The 22,142-nt window shown below is 36.7% G+C and overlaps 1 protein-coding gene across 2 annotated transcripts in view; it reads right to left on the minus strand.

The window, feature by feature from the left end:
- Positions 1 to 22,142, minus strand: part of LOC126183498 (WASH complex subunit 4) — a 179,968-nt gene that overhangs the window by 74,678 nt on the left and 83,148 nt on the right. For both annotated transcript variants that reach the window (XM_049925535.1, XM_049925536.1), the window contains exons 11-12: positions 20,544 to 20,663; positions 7,104 to 7,269 (exon numbers count right to left, since the gene is read on the minus strand). In XM_049925535.1, coding sequence (XP_049781492.1) covers positions 7,104 to 7,269; positions 20,544 to 20,663 — 286 coding nt within the window. The remainder of the gene's footprint in view (positions 1 to 7,103; positions 7,270 to 20,543; positions 20,664 to 22,142) is intronic.

Genomic DNA, 22,142 nt, shown 5'->3' on the forward strand with positions numbered 1-22,142 from the left:
ATAGCACAGTGCATTTTTTTATGCAGCAGTCCACTGTCTCTTCTCAGAGCATGTTCAAAAACATGTCACAGTGTTCCATTTGTGTAAACACAGCATTATTAAAAACATAACACAAAATTGACTGACTCCTGCATATTAGCATGCAGTGCTGGTACCCAGTGCAACACAAATTGTCCACTTGCTAGAATTGGCAGTAAACAAAAGGAAAATGCACACTGGACCTTTGTCTCGACCACTCTAAATGAGTTGTGTTTCTACCTTCTCTTCACTGGTGTAATAATACAAACCTTGAACTAAATATGACTGGCAGAATGACCAGTGTGCATTTTCCTTCTTTCCATTTGTTTACCGTCATCTCCAGAAAGTGGGATGAGTAATCTTTGAGTAACTGCACTGTCAGCTAGTTAGTACAGAGGAGTCAAAGCCAATTTTGTGTTACATTTTTAAAAATTTTGTGTTTAGGTAAATGATACATTGTGGTGCATTTTTCAACAGGTCTTTTGGAGAGTACGTGGTTTACTGAATAAATATTTCAGGGTGTTATTTATAAAATGTATACTGCTGTTCATACCTCTGTAATGAATGGAGTTACAAGGAGGACAATAACATTAGTTTTAACTGTCCCTGGTAATAAAAAAATTTGCTAGATAATTTTTTTTATTTTAACTAATTCAACTGTGGGTTCCTGGCAAAGCAATGCATATTTTATTAATCGAACAAAACACTTTTTTAGCATTTTTTCACAAACTTCATCATTACTGTATACATATTAGGTTTTGTGTTATATGTCCATATTATATATATTTTTTATTTTGTTTCCGTACACACAGTCATGTGGGGTGGTCAAGATAAATGGGACATCTTATTGACTCTGGGTGGCTCTTTTCACACTAAAGTGAAATGTTGATGGATTGGTGTAATAATGTCCCACAAGAAAACTTTGAAGTTATAACAATGCTATCTTTTGTAAAACTTTCAGTCGCATGGTTGGATAGTTATTCTTTTATTTAACAGCCAAGATTTAATAGGTTTAACATAAATTTGTTTCAATAATGTGAATAACTGTAGTGTTGATGTCTATAAATATAATGTATTTTTGTTTACAACATAATATTACAAAACAATGAAATTACACAAAAATAAACAACATACAAACTTCATCAATAAGTCATCAAAAAGTAATATCAATACTGAGAGAAAACAATATGAAATTTTGCAAAGCATAACAACAAAATTGGCCATAAAACAATTTTATTTCCTCACACAAAGTAGACTTTCACGGTCGGTATTAACTTCACTTCTGTGAGACAAGCATCATATCAGAAATATCACATTCTCATACACGCATGTGTAGAGAGACTATTGAGAGTTATAAACATCGTAAAACTTTTAACAAAAAAGGAAAGGTGATGAATTAGATAAAATATGGATGTCACCTTTGCACTGACAGAATAATGATCTAACTCTTTCACCAACTTTAGTTAATCCACTGAAGATTAATAATGTCATAACAGCACAGTATTCGAGTAAATATAATTGTTTTTATTGACAGTTGCCAAAATTATTTTTTTTTATTTTTTGTCATTAAAATTATGAGTATTATTTAGCTTCGCATGGAAATCTCAAATGCAAATATAAATACAAGCATAAAAAAAGCCACCAGTCCAAACACCAAGTGACTACAATGGTGTGCAAGCCATAGCATACACAAATAAACTTAAGACCTGATGAAAATCACAACAGTAACATATTTTCTAAGATTTTATTATTTCACATGTCAAGATCTCTAGGACCAAATCTGTATGGTCATGTAATGAGTCAGAACATCAGGAAAGTTAATAAGAAACAAAATAAAATTTACACAAACCCTATTCAGACGACAAACTGCTGAGTACATATAGCGTAATCAACTAAAAAAATAATATGCATCATTTGTTTTTACAGGAAATGCTAGGCAGAACAGAAGGACTCAGTCATAAGGAAATTCTTCAGTTTAGACTTCAAAGTGCAAGGATTACTGTCAAGATTTCTTAATTCTTGTGATAGCTTGTTGAAAATGGATGCAACAAAACACTGCACACTCTTCTGCACAAGAATTGTGGAGGTGTAATCCAAATGCAGATTGGATTTCTGCCTGGTATGAACTGAGCAAAAGCTGCTAGTTCTTGGGAATAAGCTCATATTGGTAACAACAAACAACGTTAAAGAAATTACATACTGAATGGCCAGTGTCATAATTGCCAGACTCTTTAACAGTGGTCAACAAGAGGTTCACAAACTTGTTCGAATTGTCTTCTTTTGTGCCAAAAATATCCTTTTTGAATGGAAAGAGTTATCATCAAGTGTAATGCTGTATGTCATAAGCGAACGAAAATAAGCTAAGTAGACTAATGTTTGTGTTGAACTATCAGTTACTGCAGATACCATTCTAATGGTGAATATAGCAGCATTCAGTTTTTGTACAAGATCCTGAACATGGACTTTCCATAACAGTCTACCATCTATCTGAACAGCCAAGAATTTGGACTGTTCAGACACGCTAATCATATGCTCATCCTATGTAATCAAAATGTCAGTTTTCTAAGAGAGTTATACCACTACCTGTAGAAAAAAAGTTTTTATTTAATTCACCTGTTACATTTAGAAAGTGGTTTTTAAATACGACAGGTATATCTGACTAATCAGCAACAAATGCATATTGACTAGGTATTGATTTACACTAAGGTGACAAAAATCATGAAATAACTCCTGATATCGTGTCAGATTTCCTTTTGCCAGTGTAGTGCACCAACTCTGATCAAGCCATAGTTCTCTAGACATCTAAAGTCCAACCAATATGGTCACGATGCCAGGAGAGGCACTGCAGGTGATGATGTGCTGTTAGCAAAGGCACTCGCATGGGTCATCTGCTGCCAGAAACCATTAACACAAAATTTTGCCACACTGTCCTAACAGGTACATTCATCGTACACCCCACATTGATTTCTGTGGTTATTTCACGCAGTGTTGCTTGTCTAATTGAAGGACGTCTTCCAGTATGCTGTCCTTTGTGAGAGGTAATGCCTGAAATTTGGTAGTCTTCGTACACTCTTGACACTGTGTATCTCGGTATATTGTATTTGATACGATTTCCAAAATGGGAAGTCCCATGCATCTAGCTCCAATTATCATTCTGCATTCAAAGTCTGTTAATTCCTGTTGTGTAACCATAATCACATCACAAACCTTTCCACATTAATCACCCAAGTACGAATGACAGCTCTGCCAATGCACTTCCATTTTATACCTCATATATATGATACTACCACCATCTGTATATCACTATCCCACGAGTTTTGTCTCGTCAGTGTATAGCCTTGACCTTGTGCTGCAAATAAACCTGCTCTACACATCAAGTTGACAGTTGACATACATTACTGAACAAGTGTGTTAATATAATAGCCAAACTGTGTAGATATTAACGTTGTCTCTGGTCCAGGCTTTCTCCCTGTAGCACTGTAATAGGGTGGACTGTATGAAAATAAAACTATATGCTCCGAAGCCCCATCCATGGTACAGTATTAAGAGTATCCTGTCATATAGCACTATGGGAAGCCTTTTCATGATTGAAGAATGTAACAGGAAGCTATTACTGCAAGAGAGAATTTACTGTATAGGCACCTCAAGCAATGTCAGGTTATCAATAGCAGAATGTTACACACACCCCACATAGTTAGGTACTTGTGAGTTGTATGCATAATAAGAGCTAAATAAGGCACTCTTACTCATGTAGCTGGTGGGGACTACAATACAATGGGCATACAAATCTTAACGTGTGAAAGGAGACGAACTAAAAATGACTTCTTCCTATGAGATGGCAATGTGTCTGTCTTCAATGTTAAGCGGAAAAGGTGGAGATTTATTTTTTTGGGTGGCTCCGTATGAAGTGTTGCAATCTGCCAGAACCTAGCTACTACACTCAGAATTAGCATTTGTAAACTACATTACAAGTACGACTGAAGACCAATATGTCTTTGTGGAGGGCCATTTTGAAGAATGTTTCTCTGCTTTGGTTACAGGAACAGGTATGTTCCTCTAACATGATGGAGGCCCTACACATTATAGCCATCAAATGTCATCAATCAATAAGAAGATTGCTATTACGATGGATAGGCAGAGATGGATACATTTTTAGACCTCATGGTCCCTGGACTGTATCCCTTTAAGTGTTTACATGTGACACTGGTTGAAAGGCAAAGGCTACAAACAAAAACGTAAACAGAACAGACAAAGTGATTATACAGATTACAAATAGTACTGCCCTCATAAAAGAATGCCAAGATGATATCAGTAGAGCTACATGGTGTTTGGGTTACATTCTAACAACTGTATCACTGCAGACAATAAAATCTGGATGTGTATTATATGGAAAGTTGCATTTGAATTAGTCTCTACCACCACCTCCTAAAGATTTTCTATGTCTCCCTAAACATCCTGTATATTCGGGTATCACTTGGGAATTAAACACAAGTGTAAATGTGTCACAGTCTTTTTTTTCTTCTTTCTTTCTTTCTTTTTTCTTTTTTTTTTTCATTATACTGTTAATTTCAGGAAGGTCCCTCCCCTCAATTGCTTTGGGTGTTTACTCCCAGTAGATCTCTCAGAGGGCAAAAACTTCTTTCTGAAAGTTATGGTGTTGTGGAGGTCAGTTATAAATGAACAATCCCTGCAAATTTTGGCAATTGTGACTTGATGAGATCTAGATTCTCTAGTAAAGATACGCCACAACTAACAAGGAGAGGCCATAATGTTGGGATCACAGATGTATTTCAAACTTTGTACAGCTTCAGTAGGCCATTTAAACAACATAATAAGGGGGAATGCGAGTGCTCCAGTGATAAGAACTCTTGGAAACGTATGAAAGTGATCCTAATTTTTTAAACTCAGTTATCACCAAGGATGAGTCATGGATTTCTGAGTACAATCCTGAGATAAAAAGGTAGAGTTCAGAGTGAAATACCCCAACATCACCCCTCCTCAAGAAAGCACACATGGCCAAGTAAAGCATGAAAACCACACTCAGTGTCTTCTTTGATGCCAGAGGCATTGCCCACGATGAATTCGTACCTACAGTGACCACTGTGAATGAAGCTTTCTACTTGGAAGTGCTCCAAAGATTGAAAAGGAGAGCTGTGCACTGTTCAAGTGACATTAGGAACAAGTGTAAACTGCAACACGACAACGACAACTAATTTTTGGCCAGGACTCGCACCCCATTGCTTCCTCATCCTCCCTGCACACTTGACCTGGCTATCCCAGATGTTTAACATTTTCTCACTTAAAGTGAGAGCTGAAAGGGACAAATTAATACATGATTGAATACATCCAGGCTCATGTTACAGTAGTTCTAATGGAAACCCCAGAGAAGGCCTTTCAAGATCCCTTCCAGGCCCCAAAACACTACTTCCAGAAGTGTATCTACACAGGAGGGTGCTATTTCAAAAATTTTTGACTATTTGTACAAATACATTCAATAAGTGACTTTTCACCAGTTTGATCAGATTACTTATGGAACCCACCTTGTAGAAGGATCGTTCAGAAAGTAAAGAATGATTGCGCACCACGCCCAGCACAGATCCCCCATGATCGCAGGCATGCCAATTAACTCTTTCCACTATCTCAGTGAGAGTCAAGTTTTGTTGTCGAGTTACCATGCCACTTTGTTCTGTAACCTTTCAAAATGGTGGTGCCCATTGAAAATCCTGCCAAATATGAAGTGTTTGACCCATATGGAGTGCATGCCAAGAGGATAAATAATGAAATCAGAGGCCCATTGTGAAACTCTATAATAACTTGGGCATGCTATCCAAAACAAGTGATGAACAATGTTGTCAGGGCATTTCTAAGTCACGACATCGGTCTCGTGGCTCACGCACAGGCACATGCACGCATACCTTCATGGTTTAACTGGGAAATTTTTGGGCATCCTCTTTACATCCTGACATGGCACCTAGTGATTTTCACTCATTTCCAAAACTAAAGGAATTTTTAGGTGCAAAACACACCTCAGAATAGCAGTGGCATCCTAGCTCAAATGTTTGGTGGCAGAGGAGCACAACATGGAAACTGAAAAATCGGCCTCATTACGTGCCTTTACAGCTATGGTGACCACTGAAAAGTAAGAGTAAGATATTATAACTTAGTAAATAAAGTTTTGTGTTGATATCTTTTGTTTTTATTTATTTACGCCAAAACTTTCTTTACTTTCTGGACAACCCTTGTATAACTGAAGGAATGGTTACACGGTATTTGACAACAACAACCCAAGATGTTTTAAAGAGAAATTAACTACTTCAGCAACAAATATCATATATTCTGATCTAAGATGGAAACATATATTCTTGCACAATCATTCTATTTATGAGTGATGGAGACTTGTAACTATAATGTTTCTTGCATTTTAGTGTATAGTTGTGATTCTTCAACTTCTCCTGGCAAACTTCTTGCCAAATTGTTCACAGGTGAAATGCCGTATGTCAGTGTCCAGTGGACATAACATTTAGGCAAAAGGCCCCCTTACTGTCATAAGATGGTCATCTGCTGAAATAGTGGGCCCATCAGATGTTGACATCCAGTACTTCATATTGGACTATTTCCTGATGTATAGTTGTTTATGATCTCTTCTATAACATCCACATTTAAAGTAGATATTTATGTTTGTATTTACCTGCGACATACTTTATCTTTCGTTATATGAAGTAACTAGTACAAAACAAAGTGCACAACAGTTAGTGTTATGCTTTTACTGTGATAATTAGACTACAGATTTTGTGCAGGTGTGTTCCACAATCATGGAGTTTAATTTCTGACTGATCCGCAAATGAAAAGTACAGATGTACAACAAATTCATATTGCCCCTTTCCTTTCAATGACATTCTCTGCAGCAAACAGTAATTCTAGAAAACAAATGCAGGGAACAGTACACTCAACTGAATTAAACCCACTTTGAATTCTCTAAGACTTCTATAAACAGCTGCACAGATGTATGGCAGTAGTTGTGGATACTCCACTTCTTGTATTTTTTGGAGAAATTAAAAGTAACAATGAACTACTATGTACTGTACCTTTAATGTCAATGTAATAATCCATGAAACGAATTGGCTGAACTTTTAATAATGATAGGTTGTCCTTCACTCCGACATTAAAGGGATTTGAATCCTCAAGTTGCAGATGCGAATGTACATGTAATCTCAGATCTGTTTCAATGCTATGACATAATGGCACCACAATCTGCAAATAAAATGATATTTATGCATTATATATATATAATACCTCTCCAATTCTCTATATTAACAAGATGTAGAGAAATAAAGTGGATAGAAACTAATGGTAAGCAGACATATTTCACAACAAAATTTTATATGGTCTTTAGTGACCTAGAGAGGTGCCACCACTTAATGAGAACTTGTTTGAGCAACCAGAAACATTGAAGTAAGCTAAATTTAAAATGATCAAGAAAGTAAATATTTCCTATCATTTTTTTTGCAACACACATTAAATACAGTATTTAAGATTACCACATTATTAGAATTTTTAAAATATGATTGTTTCTATCTTGGGGCAAGATAGCTATTCAGTGGATATTACACTGAAGTGCCAAAGAACCTGGTATAGACATGCACATTCAAATACAGATATATGTAAACAGGCAGAATACGGAGCTGCGGTCAGCAACACCCATGTAAGAGAAGTGTCTTGTGCAGTTCTTAGATTGGTTACTGCTGCTACAATGGCAGGATATCAAATTTAAGTGAGTTTGAACATGGTGTTATAGTCTGCACATGAATGGTGGGTACAGCATCTCCGAGGTGGTGATGAAGTGGGGATTTTCCCATACGACCATTTCACAAATTTACCGTTAACATCAGGACTCCGGTAAAATGTCAAAATCTCCGACATTGATGTGACTGGAAAAAGATCCTGCAAGAACGGGACCAATGACTACCGAAGAGAATCGTTAAACGTGACAGAAGTGCAACCCTTCCACAAATTGCTGCAGATTTCTAAGCTGGGCCATCAACAAATGTCAGCGTGCAAACCATTCAATGAAACATCATCAATATGGGCTTTCGGAGCCAAAAGTCCACTTGTGTACCCTTGATTACTGAACAACACAAAAGTTTATGCCTTGCCTGGGCCCGTCAACACCGACTTTGGACTGTTGAAGACTGAAAACATATTTCCTGGTCGGATGAGCCTCATTTCAAACTGTATCGAGCAGATGGATGTGTACGGGTATGGAAACAACCTCATGAATCTATGGACCCTGAAAGTCAGCATGTAACTATTCAAGTTGGTGGAGGCTCCGTAGTGGCGTGGTGCGTGTGCAGTTGGAGTGATATGGGACCCCTGATATGTCTAGATATGACTCCAACAGGTGACACGTACATAAGCATCCTGTCTGATCACCTGCTTCCATTCATTGTGCATCTCGATGGACTTGGGCAATTCCAGCAGGACAGTGCAACACCCCACACATCCAGAATTGCTATAGAGTGGCTCCAGGAACACTCTTCTGAGTTTAAACACTTCCGCTTGCCACCAAACTCCTCGGACAGAATATTATTGAGCATAGCTGGGATGTCTTGCAATGTGCTGTTTGGAAGAGATCTCCATCCCCTCGTACTCTTACAGATTTATGGACAGCCCTGCAGGATTCATGGTGTCTATTCCCTCCAGCACTACTTCAGACATTAGTCGAGTCCATGCCACATCATGTTGTGGCACTTCTGCATGCTGACGGGGGCTCTAAAGTGTTATATCCTAGCCAGCAATGCCAACCGAGCCCGCTGCCAAAAGGTTGGCAGCATCAAAGTCCGGACGCCTTCCGCATAAGCAGCGCCAGCGATACAGGAAATCGCCGCAAGTCTGTGTGCGCCTTCGCTGGCTTCTGGCTTCTTAAGCGCTGGAGTCGCGAGCGCTAGGACAGTTCTGTATTCGCCGCTCAGTTGTATACTCGCCACCGATTTGTGTACTTGCTAGTCAGTTGTGTGTTCATCGCAGCAGAGTTGTTGTTTTGTCGTCAGCCGACGCTGACCTAGCCGCTCCAACTCGAACTAGACAGATTTCTGTAGACACGGAGTTCACTACTGTGTTTCTGTATCTTCGTTAATAAAGATAAGTACCGACTTTTATTTAATCAGAGTGTTTGGGTTTTCATCTTTCTGTTCACTGTTCCAGCGGACCGGTCGGCCCGCTATTAAAAGTGTGGCGGTGACTTCGTAAGCCATTTCTACAGCGAAGTGTTTGTCGCTACGAACGCCGCCACAAAATAAACGATATTAGGCAAGTGTACCAGTTCAGTTTCTTTGGCTCTTCAGTGTACTGCATCTAGTAAAAGATTTACACACTTAAAACTTAACTGTACCATTATAGATGTAGTGCTAAACAACAAAACTCAATTTTACACTTCACTGTAAAATAAAACAGCTGCAAACCAACTAAAAAAATTGTTATAAAAAAGAAATACTGAAGATACAAAATGGTAAAGGGCAGCACTGAGAAGCGGACAGGAACATAAATCAAGACTGTTATTTATCTCAAGCAATTACGGATAAGTGTACGAGACAGTGAAATTAATTTACTCAGCAAATATTAACAAAATTATTCCTTGGAATTTTAGCTCCCAGTGGCACTTGGAGCAATATTTTTAAGATTACATCATATTTATATCATGTTAAAACAGTTTTGCTGTATGAAAGTGGTAAGTAAAATTAGCATTAAACTTCTATTGCGATTTTTAGACCAGCTATGGAAGTTCCAATTACTTTGAGTCATGTTGCAGTAATCAATTCCTTCATCATAGCTTAGTCAGCCTGTTGCAGCACATTGCATGTGCTTTGTGCACGTTGTTCACTCTTGTTCTGTTTATTTGCATTTTTCTCTGGGTGGTATCAGAAATGTACATGGGGAAATCTGATCACAAGTTGTTTCAATAGCTGGCTAGACTATAAGATTTTATTTACTACTGCAACGGCACCAGAGATGAAATGAGTTAAACTCAAGTCTACCCCACAAAAGTCAGGTGCAGGATGACTTATTTCCTGCCACATTTAAAGTCATTAATATTTTAAAATTAACAGTAAAATAAACTTTCACTGCCAGGACTATTAAATAAATAAAAATTTACAGGATTTTACACTGTGGTCTTGTAGACTAAACAGAAAACAGTTTGGTACTAATGTCTGTGCACAAGATGGTTAGAAATTATAGTGGCACATACTGAGTGTAATTTGTCCACATTTACTGGGAGATAGAATTGGTGAAGGCAAGTTAACAATTTTCTGAAGAAGTTTGAAGGTACATGTTCAATGAAAAAAGATTATGGGAGTCTTGTCATTTAAACTCAAGACCAAACTTTCTTTTACTGCAGGATTGTAGGAGGTGATAACCCAAAATGTGAATGACTGACAAATACCAACTCCAAAGAAATCATTGTGCTGACTTCCACAGGAAGCACTTGTGATTATACAAGCAAAAACGATTTGGGCTTCATCTGCAGCATGTCTCCCACGTTGATGAATTGGATGATCCTGAACTAGTTAAGAGAGAAACATAGTGCCAATTGTTTCAACTGTTTTATCATTATAGGGATTCTACAGAAAAGCTCATCATCATCATCATCATCATCATCATCAAGTGAAGAATGTTAGTGTTATTTTTACAAGAACTTCATGGCCTGCAGTTGAAAAAAAGGTAACTGAAAATTGTTGCATAGAGTCAATAATTTCAAAAATTTTATTTCAAGTGAGCATATAAACTCTGTCTTTGGAAAACAGTAGTTGCAGGTGACATGACTGTGTGTAACAATGATTAATGAAATTTGTATCCACATCTCATGCCACTAACTAATGTAAGTAGCTGTATTTAAAAATGGTGGTAAGAACTAGAGCACATACTGACCAAATATACTAAAAAATATAATGTGTGCATATAATACAAACTAAACCATTCCAACAGTTTCCTTTTGTTATGCACTGAATACTCTTCAGGGCTACTTTGTCAATTCCTGGAATACATCTCTATGAAATGACTTGTTTGGACAATTGGTAACTACTTCTTCAGCTGGAGCAGGCACAGCTGGTAGCTGAAGGCTCTGAAGTGGAGCCAACCCAAAATATATATTAAAATATATTTCTGAATAATTGATTACAGAATTCAAATTATCAGTTGCATTTCAACTATTTCCCATTCAAATATTGACAGTCAACATTCCTGTAACTATTGATATCAACTGACGTTTCTCAAATGGGTAGTAGCTAGTCTTAAGGCTGCACTTTGAAACGCATGTTAGTTCTATGTAGAAGAGCCTTAGGGCCATGGCTTCTACAGAGTACAGCTTTTGTTGGCTTCCCGACAGCTGAACTGGCATAGCCTAAGAGTGTGCTAGTAACTTGCACATTACTCTAATATTCTAATGCTTACGTCAAAAGGAAATGAACAGCATGGCTGACATTTCACTATCAAGTCCCTGTCTGTGTAAATTATTATTATTATTATTATTTCTTTTTCTTTACTTTCTCATACTGTTAAGTCTGGTTAAAAATGGAACGTGACGCGGACCTTGATCAAGCGTGACTTCCTTGTAACTGTATGGTATATGTTATATTGCATTTAGGAACTTTCGGATAATTGAACATGTATCAATAATTACAGATTTTTGTAGTTGTATATATATGTCTGGATGTAGCTGTATTGCATTGATGTACTGGTGGATATTGTGAGGTATGACTCCTGTAGTTGATAGTATAATTGGTATAATGTCAACTTTATCCTGATGCCACATGTCCTTGACTTCCTCAGCCAGTTGGATGTATTTTTCAATTTTTTCTCCTGTTTTCTTCTGTATATTTGTTGTGTTGGGTATGGATATTTCAATTAGTTGTGTTAATTTCTTCTTTTTATTGGTGAGTATGATGTCAGGTTTGTTATGTGGTGTTGTTTTATCTGTTATAATCGTTCTGTTCCAGTATAATTTGTATTCATCATTCTCCAGTACATTTTGTGGTGTGTACTTGTATGTGGGAACGTGTTGTTTTATTAGTTTATGTTTTATGGCAAGTTGTTGATGTATTATTTTTGCTACATTGTCATGTCTTCTGGGGTATTCTGTATTTGCTAGTATTGTACATCCGCTTGTGATGTGATCTACTGTTTCTATTTGTTGTTTGCAAAGTCTGCATTTATCTGTTGTGGTATTGGGATCTTTAATAATATGCTTGCTGTAATATCTGGTGTTTATTGTTTGATCCTGTATTGCAATCATGAATCCTTCCGTCTCACTGTACATATTGCCTTTTGTTAGCCATGTGTTGGATGCGTCTTGATCTATGTGTGGCTGTGTTAGATGATACGGGTGCTTGCCATGTAGTGTTTTCTGTTTCCAATTTACTTTCTTTGTATCTGTTGATGTTATGTGATCTAAAGGGTTGTAGAAGTGGTTATGAAATTGCAATGGTGTAGCTGATGTATTTATATGAGTGATTGCTTTGCATATTTTGCTAGTTTCTGCTCGTTCTAGAAAGAATTTTCTTAAATTGTCTACCTGTCCATAATGTAGGTTTTTTATATCTATAAATTCCCTTCCACCTTCCTTTCTGCTTAATGTGAATCTTTCTGTTGCTGAATGTATGTGATGTATCCTATATTTGTGGCATTGTGATCGTGTAAGTGTATTGAGTGCATCTAGGTCTGTGTCACTCCATTTCACTACTCCAAATGAGTAGGTCAATACTGATATAGCATAAGTATTTATAGCTTTTGTCTTGTTTCTTGCTGTCAATTCTGTTTTCAGTATTTTTGTTAGTCTTTGTCTATATTTTTCTTTTAGTTCTTCTTTAATATTTGTATTATCTATTCCTATTTTTTGTCTGTATCCTAGATATTTATAGGTATCTGTTTTTTCCATCGCTTCTATGCAGTCGCTGTCGTTATCCAATATGTAATCTTCTTGTTTAGTGTGTTTTCCCTTGACTATGCTATTTTTCTTACATTTGTCTGTTCCAAAAGCCATATTTATATCATTGCTGAATACTTCTGTTATCTTTAGTAATTGGTTGAGTTGTTGATTTGTTGCTGCCAGTAGTTTTAGATCATCCATGTATAGCAAATGTGTGATTTTGTGTGGGTATGTTCCAGTAATATTGTATCCATAATTTGTATTATTTAGCATGTTGGATAGTGGGTTCACAGCAAGACAGAACCAGAAAGGGCTTAATGAGTCTCCTTGGTATATTCCACGCTTAATCTGTATTGGTTGTGATGTGATGTTATCTGAATTTGTTTGGATATTAAGTGTGGTTTTCCAGTTTTTCATTACTATGTTTAGAAACTGTATCAATTTAGGATCTACTTTGTATATTTCCAATATCTGTAGTAACCATGAGTGGGGTACACTATCAAAGGCTTTTTGGTAATCAATGTATGCGTAGTGTAGGGACCTTTGTTTAGTTTTAGCTTGATATGTCACCTCTGTATCTATTATCAGTTGCTCTTTACATCCTCGTGCTCCTTTGCAGCAGCCTTTTTGTTCTTCATTTATAATTTTGTTCTGTGTTGTATGTGTCATTAATTTCTGTGTAATGACTGAAGTTAATATTTTGTAGATTGTTGGTAGGCATGTTATGGGGCGATATTTAGCTGGGTTTGCTGTGTCTGCTTGATCTTTAGGTTTCAGATAGGTTATTCCATGTGCAAGTGTATCAGGGAATGTGTATGGGTCTGCAGTGTAACTGTTAAATAATTTAGTGAGATGTGAATGTGTTGAGGTGAACTTCTTTAGCCAGTAATTTGCTATTTTATCATTTCCAGAGGCTTTCCAATTGTGTGTAGAATTAATTGCTCGGGTGACTTCATGTTGCAAAATTATCACTTCAGGCATTTGTGGTATCATCTTGTACGAGTCTGTTTCTGCTTGTATCCACTGTGCATGCCTGTTATGTTGTACCGGGTTTGACCATATGTTGCTCCAGAAGTGTTCCATGTTGTTATGTTTGGTGGATTGTCTATTTTAATGTGTGTGTTATCTATTGTTTGGTAAAATCTCTTTTGGTTTGTGCTGAATGTTTGGTTTTGTTTCCCTCTATTTTCACTTTTTTTGTATCTTCTAAGTCGTTTAGCCAATGCTTGTAATTTCTGCTTCTTTTCATCTAATTGCTCTATTGCTTCTTGTTGTGAGATTTTACCTAACCTTTTTCGTTTTTTGTCTGATATTTCATTTCTTATAAATTGTGTTAGCTGTCCAATGTCTTTTCTCAGTTTTTCTATTCTGATCTGTAGCCTGTGTTGCCATGCTGGTTTTGTGGGCTTCTTCTGTGTGTTGGTTTGTTCTGATCTCTGCCTAGTGTGTATACTTAGTGTAGTGTGTGCTCCTATATAAACCAGTAGTTGTAACTCTTCCATAGTTGTATTTTCATTTATTTTGTTGTGTATGATTGTGTTGATAGTTTTAATTGTTGTTTCGACTTGTGGGTTATTTGGCGGTCTATGCAAGAATGGTCTAATGTCTGTATTTGTGTCTTTGTATTCTATATATGTCAGCTGAAATTTCTCTTCTATATCTAACACGTGTCTCTCTTCATGTTCTATTTGTGCTTGTTCTGGTGGCTGTCTTAAGATTTCGTTTTCCTCTGATTGTTTAATTGATGCGTGTTGGTCTTTGTTTGTTTGCTCTGGGATGTTTGAGTCCATTACTGTATTTTCTTCTTCTTCTGATTGCACATTATTTTGTTCCAGTATTTGTTGTACTTGTTGTTTGATTTTTCTAATTCTGACTGGGGTATCCTGTTATTTTTTATTATTACACGGATCTGATCAGCTAGTCGTTGTTCTGTTAAAAATTTTAATTCCGGGTATCTGGTAATAAATGTTGTATATACTTGTGATCTGTATCCAGTTGTGTTGGTTCCTAGGTTTGTGGCTTGGTAATAGCAGAACACGAGGTGTTGATTAACTTCATCTGACCATCTCATCCTCTGTCTTTGTTTTCCTTCTAGGGTGCTTGCAGGAAGCATATCCTGCAAAACACCTCTATTTGGATTTAAATCGTTTTCCAGTTGGCTAGCAGTGTTGTTACCATTGTGGGCGGGCATAGGGTTCAAGCGTCGTCCCCGACCATGACGGCGCTTGTCCGAGGCTTCTTTAGTTCTGTCCTGAACCAAGTAATCACACTAAAAGGGGGGTTAGCCCTTCTAGTGGTTTGTTCTTTTCGTCGCCTTTTACGACTGGCAGAACATACCGGAGGCCTATTCTTTTCCCGGGCCTCCACGGGAATTATTATTATTATTATTATTATTATTATTATTATGCTTTGGTGCATCATTAACCAATGTGTTCTGATTGTTTTTTGTTCCTGTCAATGACAGTTCTATTTGCTGTAGGAATATGTTTGTAAAGATTGGTAACATTGTCACCACCTAGCGGTAGTGTCATGAATGAATATAGGAAATATGTATGAAAAATGTCCTGTTACTGTTATTAAGAAGTTTCTTTCTTTGAGTGTATTCTGCTTGAGTTCCAGTGAGTTATTTTCTTACAAATAACTGCAGCATACCACGATTCTGAAAACAGCACATCATGAATTCAGTGTTCACTGTATTAGGCAGAAATGTGGAACATGAGCATGAAAAAGAACTACTAAATCATCCAAATTTTAATGAAACAGCCAGACCATTTTGCGGGGCAGGTGAGACAAGCTATAAGCAAATTAATTAAGGTTAGCAAATTGTGTCTTAATAAACAATACACTTTTAATTTTTTGTCATTACCTATATAGCCTACTAAGTGAAGTACTTAAAAAATTGGTGGTAACATGTTCATAGGCTGACATCTCATTTTACGATACTTTGGCACAACAAACCATATTAAAAAATAATGCCTTTCAGAGAGAGCTTCAATGTGGGTTATCACTTAAACTACAAATTTTCATAATACACAAGTATAAATACGGTATGCTAGCTTCGTAAACAAATCAAAACAACAGCTGCTCAGTTTGCTTCAGTCAGCCAATCACAGCACAACATCCTTGACATCATGGAGACTTCACTACTTTATCTTGTGAACTCATAAATGCCGTTGATTGTATTGATACAAAAACATTACAAGCCACAAGTTTAGATTTGAAATCATAAAACACTTTGTTATTGTTGTTGTTGTGGTCTTCAGTCCTGAGACTGGTTTGATGCAGCTCTCCATGCTACTCTATTCTGTGTAAGCTTCTTCATCTCCCAGTACCTACTGCAACCTACATCCTTCTGAATCTGCTTGGTGTATTCATCTCTTGGTCTCCTCTACATTAAGCATCCAAAAAAGGAAACATACACTGCATTACAGATTTCTCTCCAAAACACATCTTTTAGTACAAATGGTTGGGATAAAAGTGTTGGGAAATGTGACGTTGACGTATAGATATGCCACCTGTAGATCTTATCATAGTTTTAGCTTTTGGTGTTATTCAGTAGTTGATCATCAAATGGAAGGACAATATTTTATGTAAACTTGTGGCTAGAGTGTGATATTGTCAGGCCCCCCCTCAAAAAAAAAAAAAAAAAGAGGTTGGTTGTGAAGAAAGGCCTGATCTGTAGCACAGCTCGAGTTATAGGTTAGTTCAGATAGGTAAACATCACAGCCTTCCCCAGTATGGTAACCATAAGCCATGCTTGAGCTGGAATAAGTTGAAATACACTGTCCCATTGTCTATTTTATTTCAGATGCAGTGGAATTTCAGTTGAACAAACTTTGACCTTCACTACTGCCTTCACTTCTTATTACTGTTCCTGCTGCAGTTCACAAATGAAAATTTGAACGAATGCTGAATTTGCTACGAATTAACTCTCCCTTCATCTCTGCAAACATGTAAGGTGGATCCATGGATTCTCATTTGGGGGCAGAAAAGTTCAAATTTAGGTTTTCTATTATTTATCTGACTTTCTTAAAGCAAAGGCAGGAAGGTTCCTTTAAAAGAAGACAGCTACTCTCCTTCTTCATCCTTCCTCAACCCAAGTCTGTACTCATGTGCACCCCCCCCCCCCTCTCTCTCTCTCTCTCTCTCTCTCTCTCTCTCTCTCTCTCTCTCTCTCTCTCATATTCATCTTGCCACCTGCCATTTCCCTTCTAACCTAATATAATTTCACTAATTCTACTCACTTGCATCACATTGTGTGTTTTGATAAGGTCTATATCAAAAGATGAATTTCTTAGCTTGTACTTGTGAGCTTTTGCTGTTACTGAATTTTAAATTTTCATTTTTTCGATCATAAATTCTGTTATGTGGAGCAACCCTTCATATACTGCACTATATTCAGATGGCATAGATTCTTCCTGAAATGCATTCAATGATCCTTTGTGTAGCACATACTTAAGTTAACCATAAAAAACACAGTATACATAACTTTTGGTCTCAACCCTTGAACAAAATATATCCTTGGGGTCAATTTGAGCACATATCTCTGTAAATTCTTTCTCCAGATGAAATTAGCTTTTGAATTTTGTTTATCCAGTTTTCATGCTTACAATTTTAATATAATATTCATATAGCATCTTTAGTGAATTTAATTTAATTCCACCATCTTGCCATCTGGGGAACTCTTAGGCATCAGCAGATTTCAAAACTGACGTTCCTTTTCAACCTTGACATTTCTTGATAAGTAACTTATTGTCAGTCAGTGCTGGTAATCACGAGAACATGTACCTCACAGATAGTTCTTTGTTGAATGTTTCCTAACCCATTCTTCCCTTTGAGTGTGTCTGTGTGTCCTTTAAGTCCTATTCTTGTTGTATTGCCTTCTTAGTTGACTGAAGCATTTCTCAGGTGTTTTCTGTGTAGATATACTGTTTCAGTGACTGTTCATTAATTTATCTCCATAATGCTGGTTATGACCAATAAAATTCTGCATGTAGCTAACTTCCACATTGGTGTAACTTCATCATAGCCAGGAGCACACTATTAAATATAACTGCCTGCAACCAGTCCCTCTCTGACCTTCAACAAACTTGGAGTGCTTGGTTAAACTGACCAGACATCAAGTACTCAATATTCCATTTGGAGCTGATACTTCTGGACTTGAAAGTGTTAGGTTATTAGTTTTAGTGCAACTCACTGTTGTCATATACCTTTTCAGTTCTGAACCCCAAGTATTTTGCAATAACACTGTTTAAGTCCCACAGCATTTCATCAAAACAACTGTTCAACATCTTCAAATGGTTAAGGCAAATGCTGCTGAGGATGTCAAACATTTGCTCTGATGAAATATTGTGGGATGACTTTTACAGTGTTACCTGGCACATATTTTCAGTAGTTCCACCAGTGACGTCTGAAAAGCCACACTCAGGTCTTTTCTTCTGAATATCATTGTAATTCTAGTCTTTCATTTACTTTATCCATTGTATCTTTAGTTTCAATTTGATTATTTCTTCAGCAAAACTGGATATCTGTATTTTCATCTTGTACATTATCATGATAATTCTTATTCAGTACTGCAACACATTACTTTTAAGTTTTGCCCAAAACTATGGTATCCATGATAACCTGCTTCTTATCCATCTTACAACTGTGTTTTACTGCAAATGAATATAATTTTATTTGATAGTTCACATAGTCAAAATGTCATCAATATCAACTACTCTTGAGAATGGGTTTTTGTATCTTGTGTGTTCCTCTTCTGTCAGGAAATAAATTGTGTTTCTTACAAATGAATGCTCAACATTATACTTTCATTTAACCCTTTTCCTGCTGAGTTCCTGCCAACAACGCATGAGATTTGTGTGGTGTGGCTTGCCTCATCCACAGTCCTTGTGCTAGTCTTGTCTGTTGCTCAACACAGTGTGTCTGCCACACTAAATTATCATTGCTACTGCACTAAGTAATCAACAATGTTGCAGATTTATTTGTCTATTAACATTAACAAAATTTTATGATAAAGAAATAATTTTTACAAATTTTTTGGGTATGGTAAGTTCAAAATATGAAACAACACACAGGTTCACATAATATTGTTAACACCACCGCTGCAACTCCTTTTACCTGTTTTTCTTGCTGTGAACAACACTTATCTTGTGGTGATTTTCTTTTCAAGATGATTCAACAATGCTTGGAAAGTGCCTCATTCTAAGCTGTAAGGGGTTTTCCTTTTCCAATTGGCACCCTATGATTTATTTATTCTGAGGTTTCTCTACAGTCTTGCAAATAAGGTCAGATGCCACTCAGACAATGACAGGTTTTTTCCTGCATGGAATTTGTGAACAACAGTCCAATGTGTGAAATATTTTTAAATATAATTTCATTTCATTGTTTTTTAACAAAATCGTGCTTTGTCTTCTGCTCCCACTGATTGTAGTCAGTCTTTCTGTCCTGTTGATGCCATTTCAGCAGTATGATGTGTGGACAACATGCATATGACTCTTCAGTGGCACATCTTCCATATCATTAGAACACTTGTCATGCTAACCTCCAGCTCTCTCCTTTGCAACAATTAGGCTTCAAGTTTTGGTATTATCCCCCCCCCCCTCTCTCTCTCAATAAGGTGGTATAACGATAAAACACTGGCAATTCAAATTCATGTCTCAGAAAACCTAAAGTGCTTACAGTGAATGCCAGAAGAGTTCCTTTGAAAGAGCATTACCAGTTTCCTTTCCCAGTTCGAGTTTATGCTACATCTCTAACTCCATCATCAATACAACATTAAACCATGAGTTTGCTTTCTTCCTCATCAAGTACAAGCACAAATAACACTCTTCGTTGTGGTGTATCTAGTGAACAACTACTTAATTTTAAAGTGATCATACATTCACCATTGACAGCCTATTTTTCTTGATCTGTTATAGTGGCTTCCAAATCTTCAGTTAAGCAATTGAACAGTGAGGTCAGTGTTTTTCATCTAGAAGCCTCCAATAAACAAACTTTTCCAAAAAGGTTGCTGAGCTCCAGAATTTATGGTTTCCAGTACATTTTCAGAATCAGTTGGTTCATTCCAGTATTGTTTTTCTTTCAGAAGGTTATGTCAATTGATGTTTCTTGAGCTTAAGTTTTTCATTTTTTTTTTCTGTATGAAACTGTTTTTCTCTTACAATATCCCTTCACCTAACAATTCAACATCACCTGTTAGATGCTTGATGCGATTTGCAAAATGCTGATACCACAATTGAAGGGATGTTCATTAAATGTATTATGAACAGCACAAAAATTATGCAAAACTTGGAATCATTATACATGGATAACCTGAATCACAACTAATAAAACAGGGTATGATAACACATCTACCTAAAAATGTCTGTGTTTTAAAATATAAACCATACACTTTGTAAAAGTGAGTGGAGTTATAAACCCACAATTAGCAGCAATGCAATCTCACTGTATATGTATAATTTAACAACTTTTAGACTAAGATGCAACACAAAATAATCAAACAACACTTGCATAACAACAGAGGATGATAATCTTTGATGATAAAAAAAACAAACAAACAAACACACAAAAATAAAAAAAAGAGAGAGAGGAGAATCGTACTAACACTTTTACGCAAGTACCCACAGACTTCTTCACTGAATGTGTGTTTCAAGACATCAACTGATGAGTTATGTTTGGTTTTTAGTATGGCGCCAATGCAGTCGTGTAGGGCACAAAACATATACTGAAACAAAGGAAAGGTATTCACAATTAGTGTAATAAAAATACTTTCATAAAGCAGATTTTTGAACTACATATCTGTACCACAATAAATTTTTCATTCATATGTTATGAAGGATGTTTTCCAAAATACATGTGCAGATTTAAGTGTTTTATTGTTTACAAAAGAGTGGAAAATGGAATGAAAACGTTAGAGTAGAGACAACATTACTTAGTGAGATAGATTTTAGTAAGCAATGTCGTCTTGAAGATTTTTTCTGATCAGTGGACCCAGTCAAACAATTTCTGCAAGAAAAACGCAAGTCTTTCCCTCAACCTGAAGACATGCAGTGGTAGTTGGATATGCCTTTTACTGTAGACTGTTAACAAAGGTATGAGCATATGAAAGAGATTCTCAGATATGTGAGTGGCTTCTTAAGTAATAGAATCCAGTGCATTTTCCTCAACAGAAAGTGTTCCCCAGAGGCAAGGGTATCATCAAAAGAAGTACTCCAGAGAAGTCAGTTAGGACTGCTCTTATTCTCTATACACATAAATGATCTAACAAACACAGCAAGCAGCAATCTGCGGATGTTTGCTGATGATGCTGTGATGTACAGGAAGGTGACACTGCTGAGTGACTGTAAGAGGACAAGATGACTCAAGACAGAATTTCTAGTTGGTGTGATGAATGGCAGCTTGCTCTAAATATAGAAAAATGTATGTTAATGCAGCTGAGTAAGAGAAACAATCCCATAATGTTGAAATACATCATTAGTAGTGTGCTGCTTGACACACTTACGCTGATTAAATATCGAGGTGGAATGTTGCAAAGCAATATCACTTGGAACAAGCAGCTAAAGATGGCAGTAGGAAAGGTGAATGGTCAACTTTGGTTTACTTATAAAATTTTAAGGCAGAGTGGCTTATCTGTAAAGGAGATCACATATAGAACACCAGTTCAACTCATTGTTGAGAGCTGCTCGAGTGTTTCGGATCCCCATCACATTGGAGTAAAAGAAAATATCAAAGCAATTTAGAGGCGGGCTGCTAGAATGGTTACTGACAGGTTTGATCAACACACAAGTATTACAGAGATATTTTATGAACTCAAGTGGGAATACCTGGAGGGAAGACCACATTCTTTTTGCAGAACACTACTGAGAAGCTGACTGCAGAATGAGTCTACTGCTGCCAATGTACATTTCACATAAGGACCATGAAGATCAGATACGGGAAATTAGGGCTCGTATGAAGGCATACAGTCATTTCTCCTTCCCTCTAGTTGTGAGTGGAACAGGAAAGGAAATTACCAGTAGTGGTACATGGTACCCTTTGCCATGCACAATACAGACACTTGCCATGTATGTACGTATGTATGTATGTAGATGATGTTCAGTCTTTACAAATGTTAAACATTTCATTGCAAGGAAATAGAAAACTTATTTATGGTCTAGCACTTTTGTGTTTAACTTTCATTACAAATTAAGACTGTTTCAGAAAG

Source organism: Schistocerca cancellata, chromosome 4 (genome assembly GCF_023864275.1).
Source record: "Schistocerca cancellata isolate TAMUIC-IGC-003103 chromosome 4, iqSchCanc2.1, whole genome shotgun sequence".
Taxonomy (NCBI): Eukaryota; Metazoa; Arthropoda; class Insecta; order Orthoptera; family Acrididae; genus Schistocerca; species Schistocerca cancellata.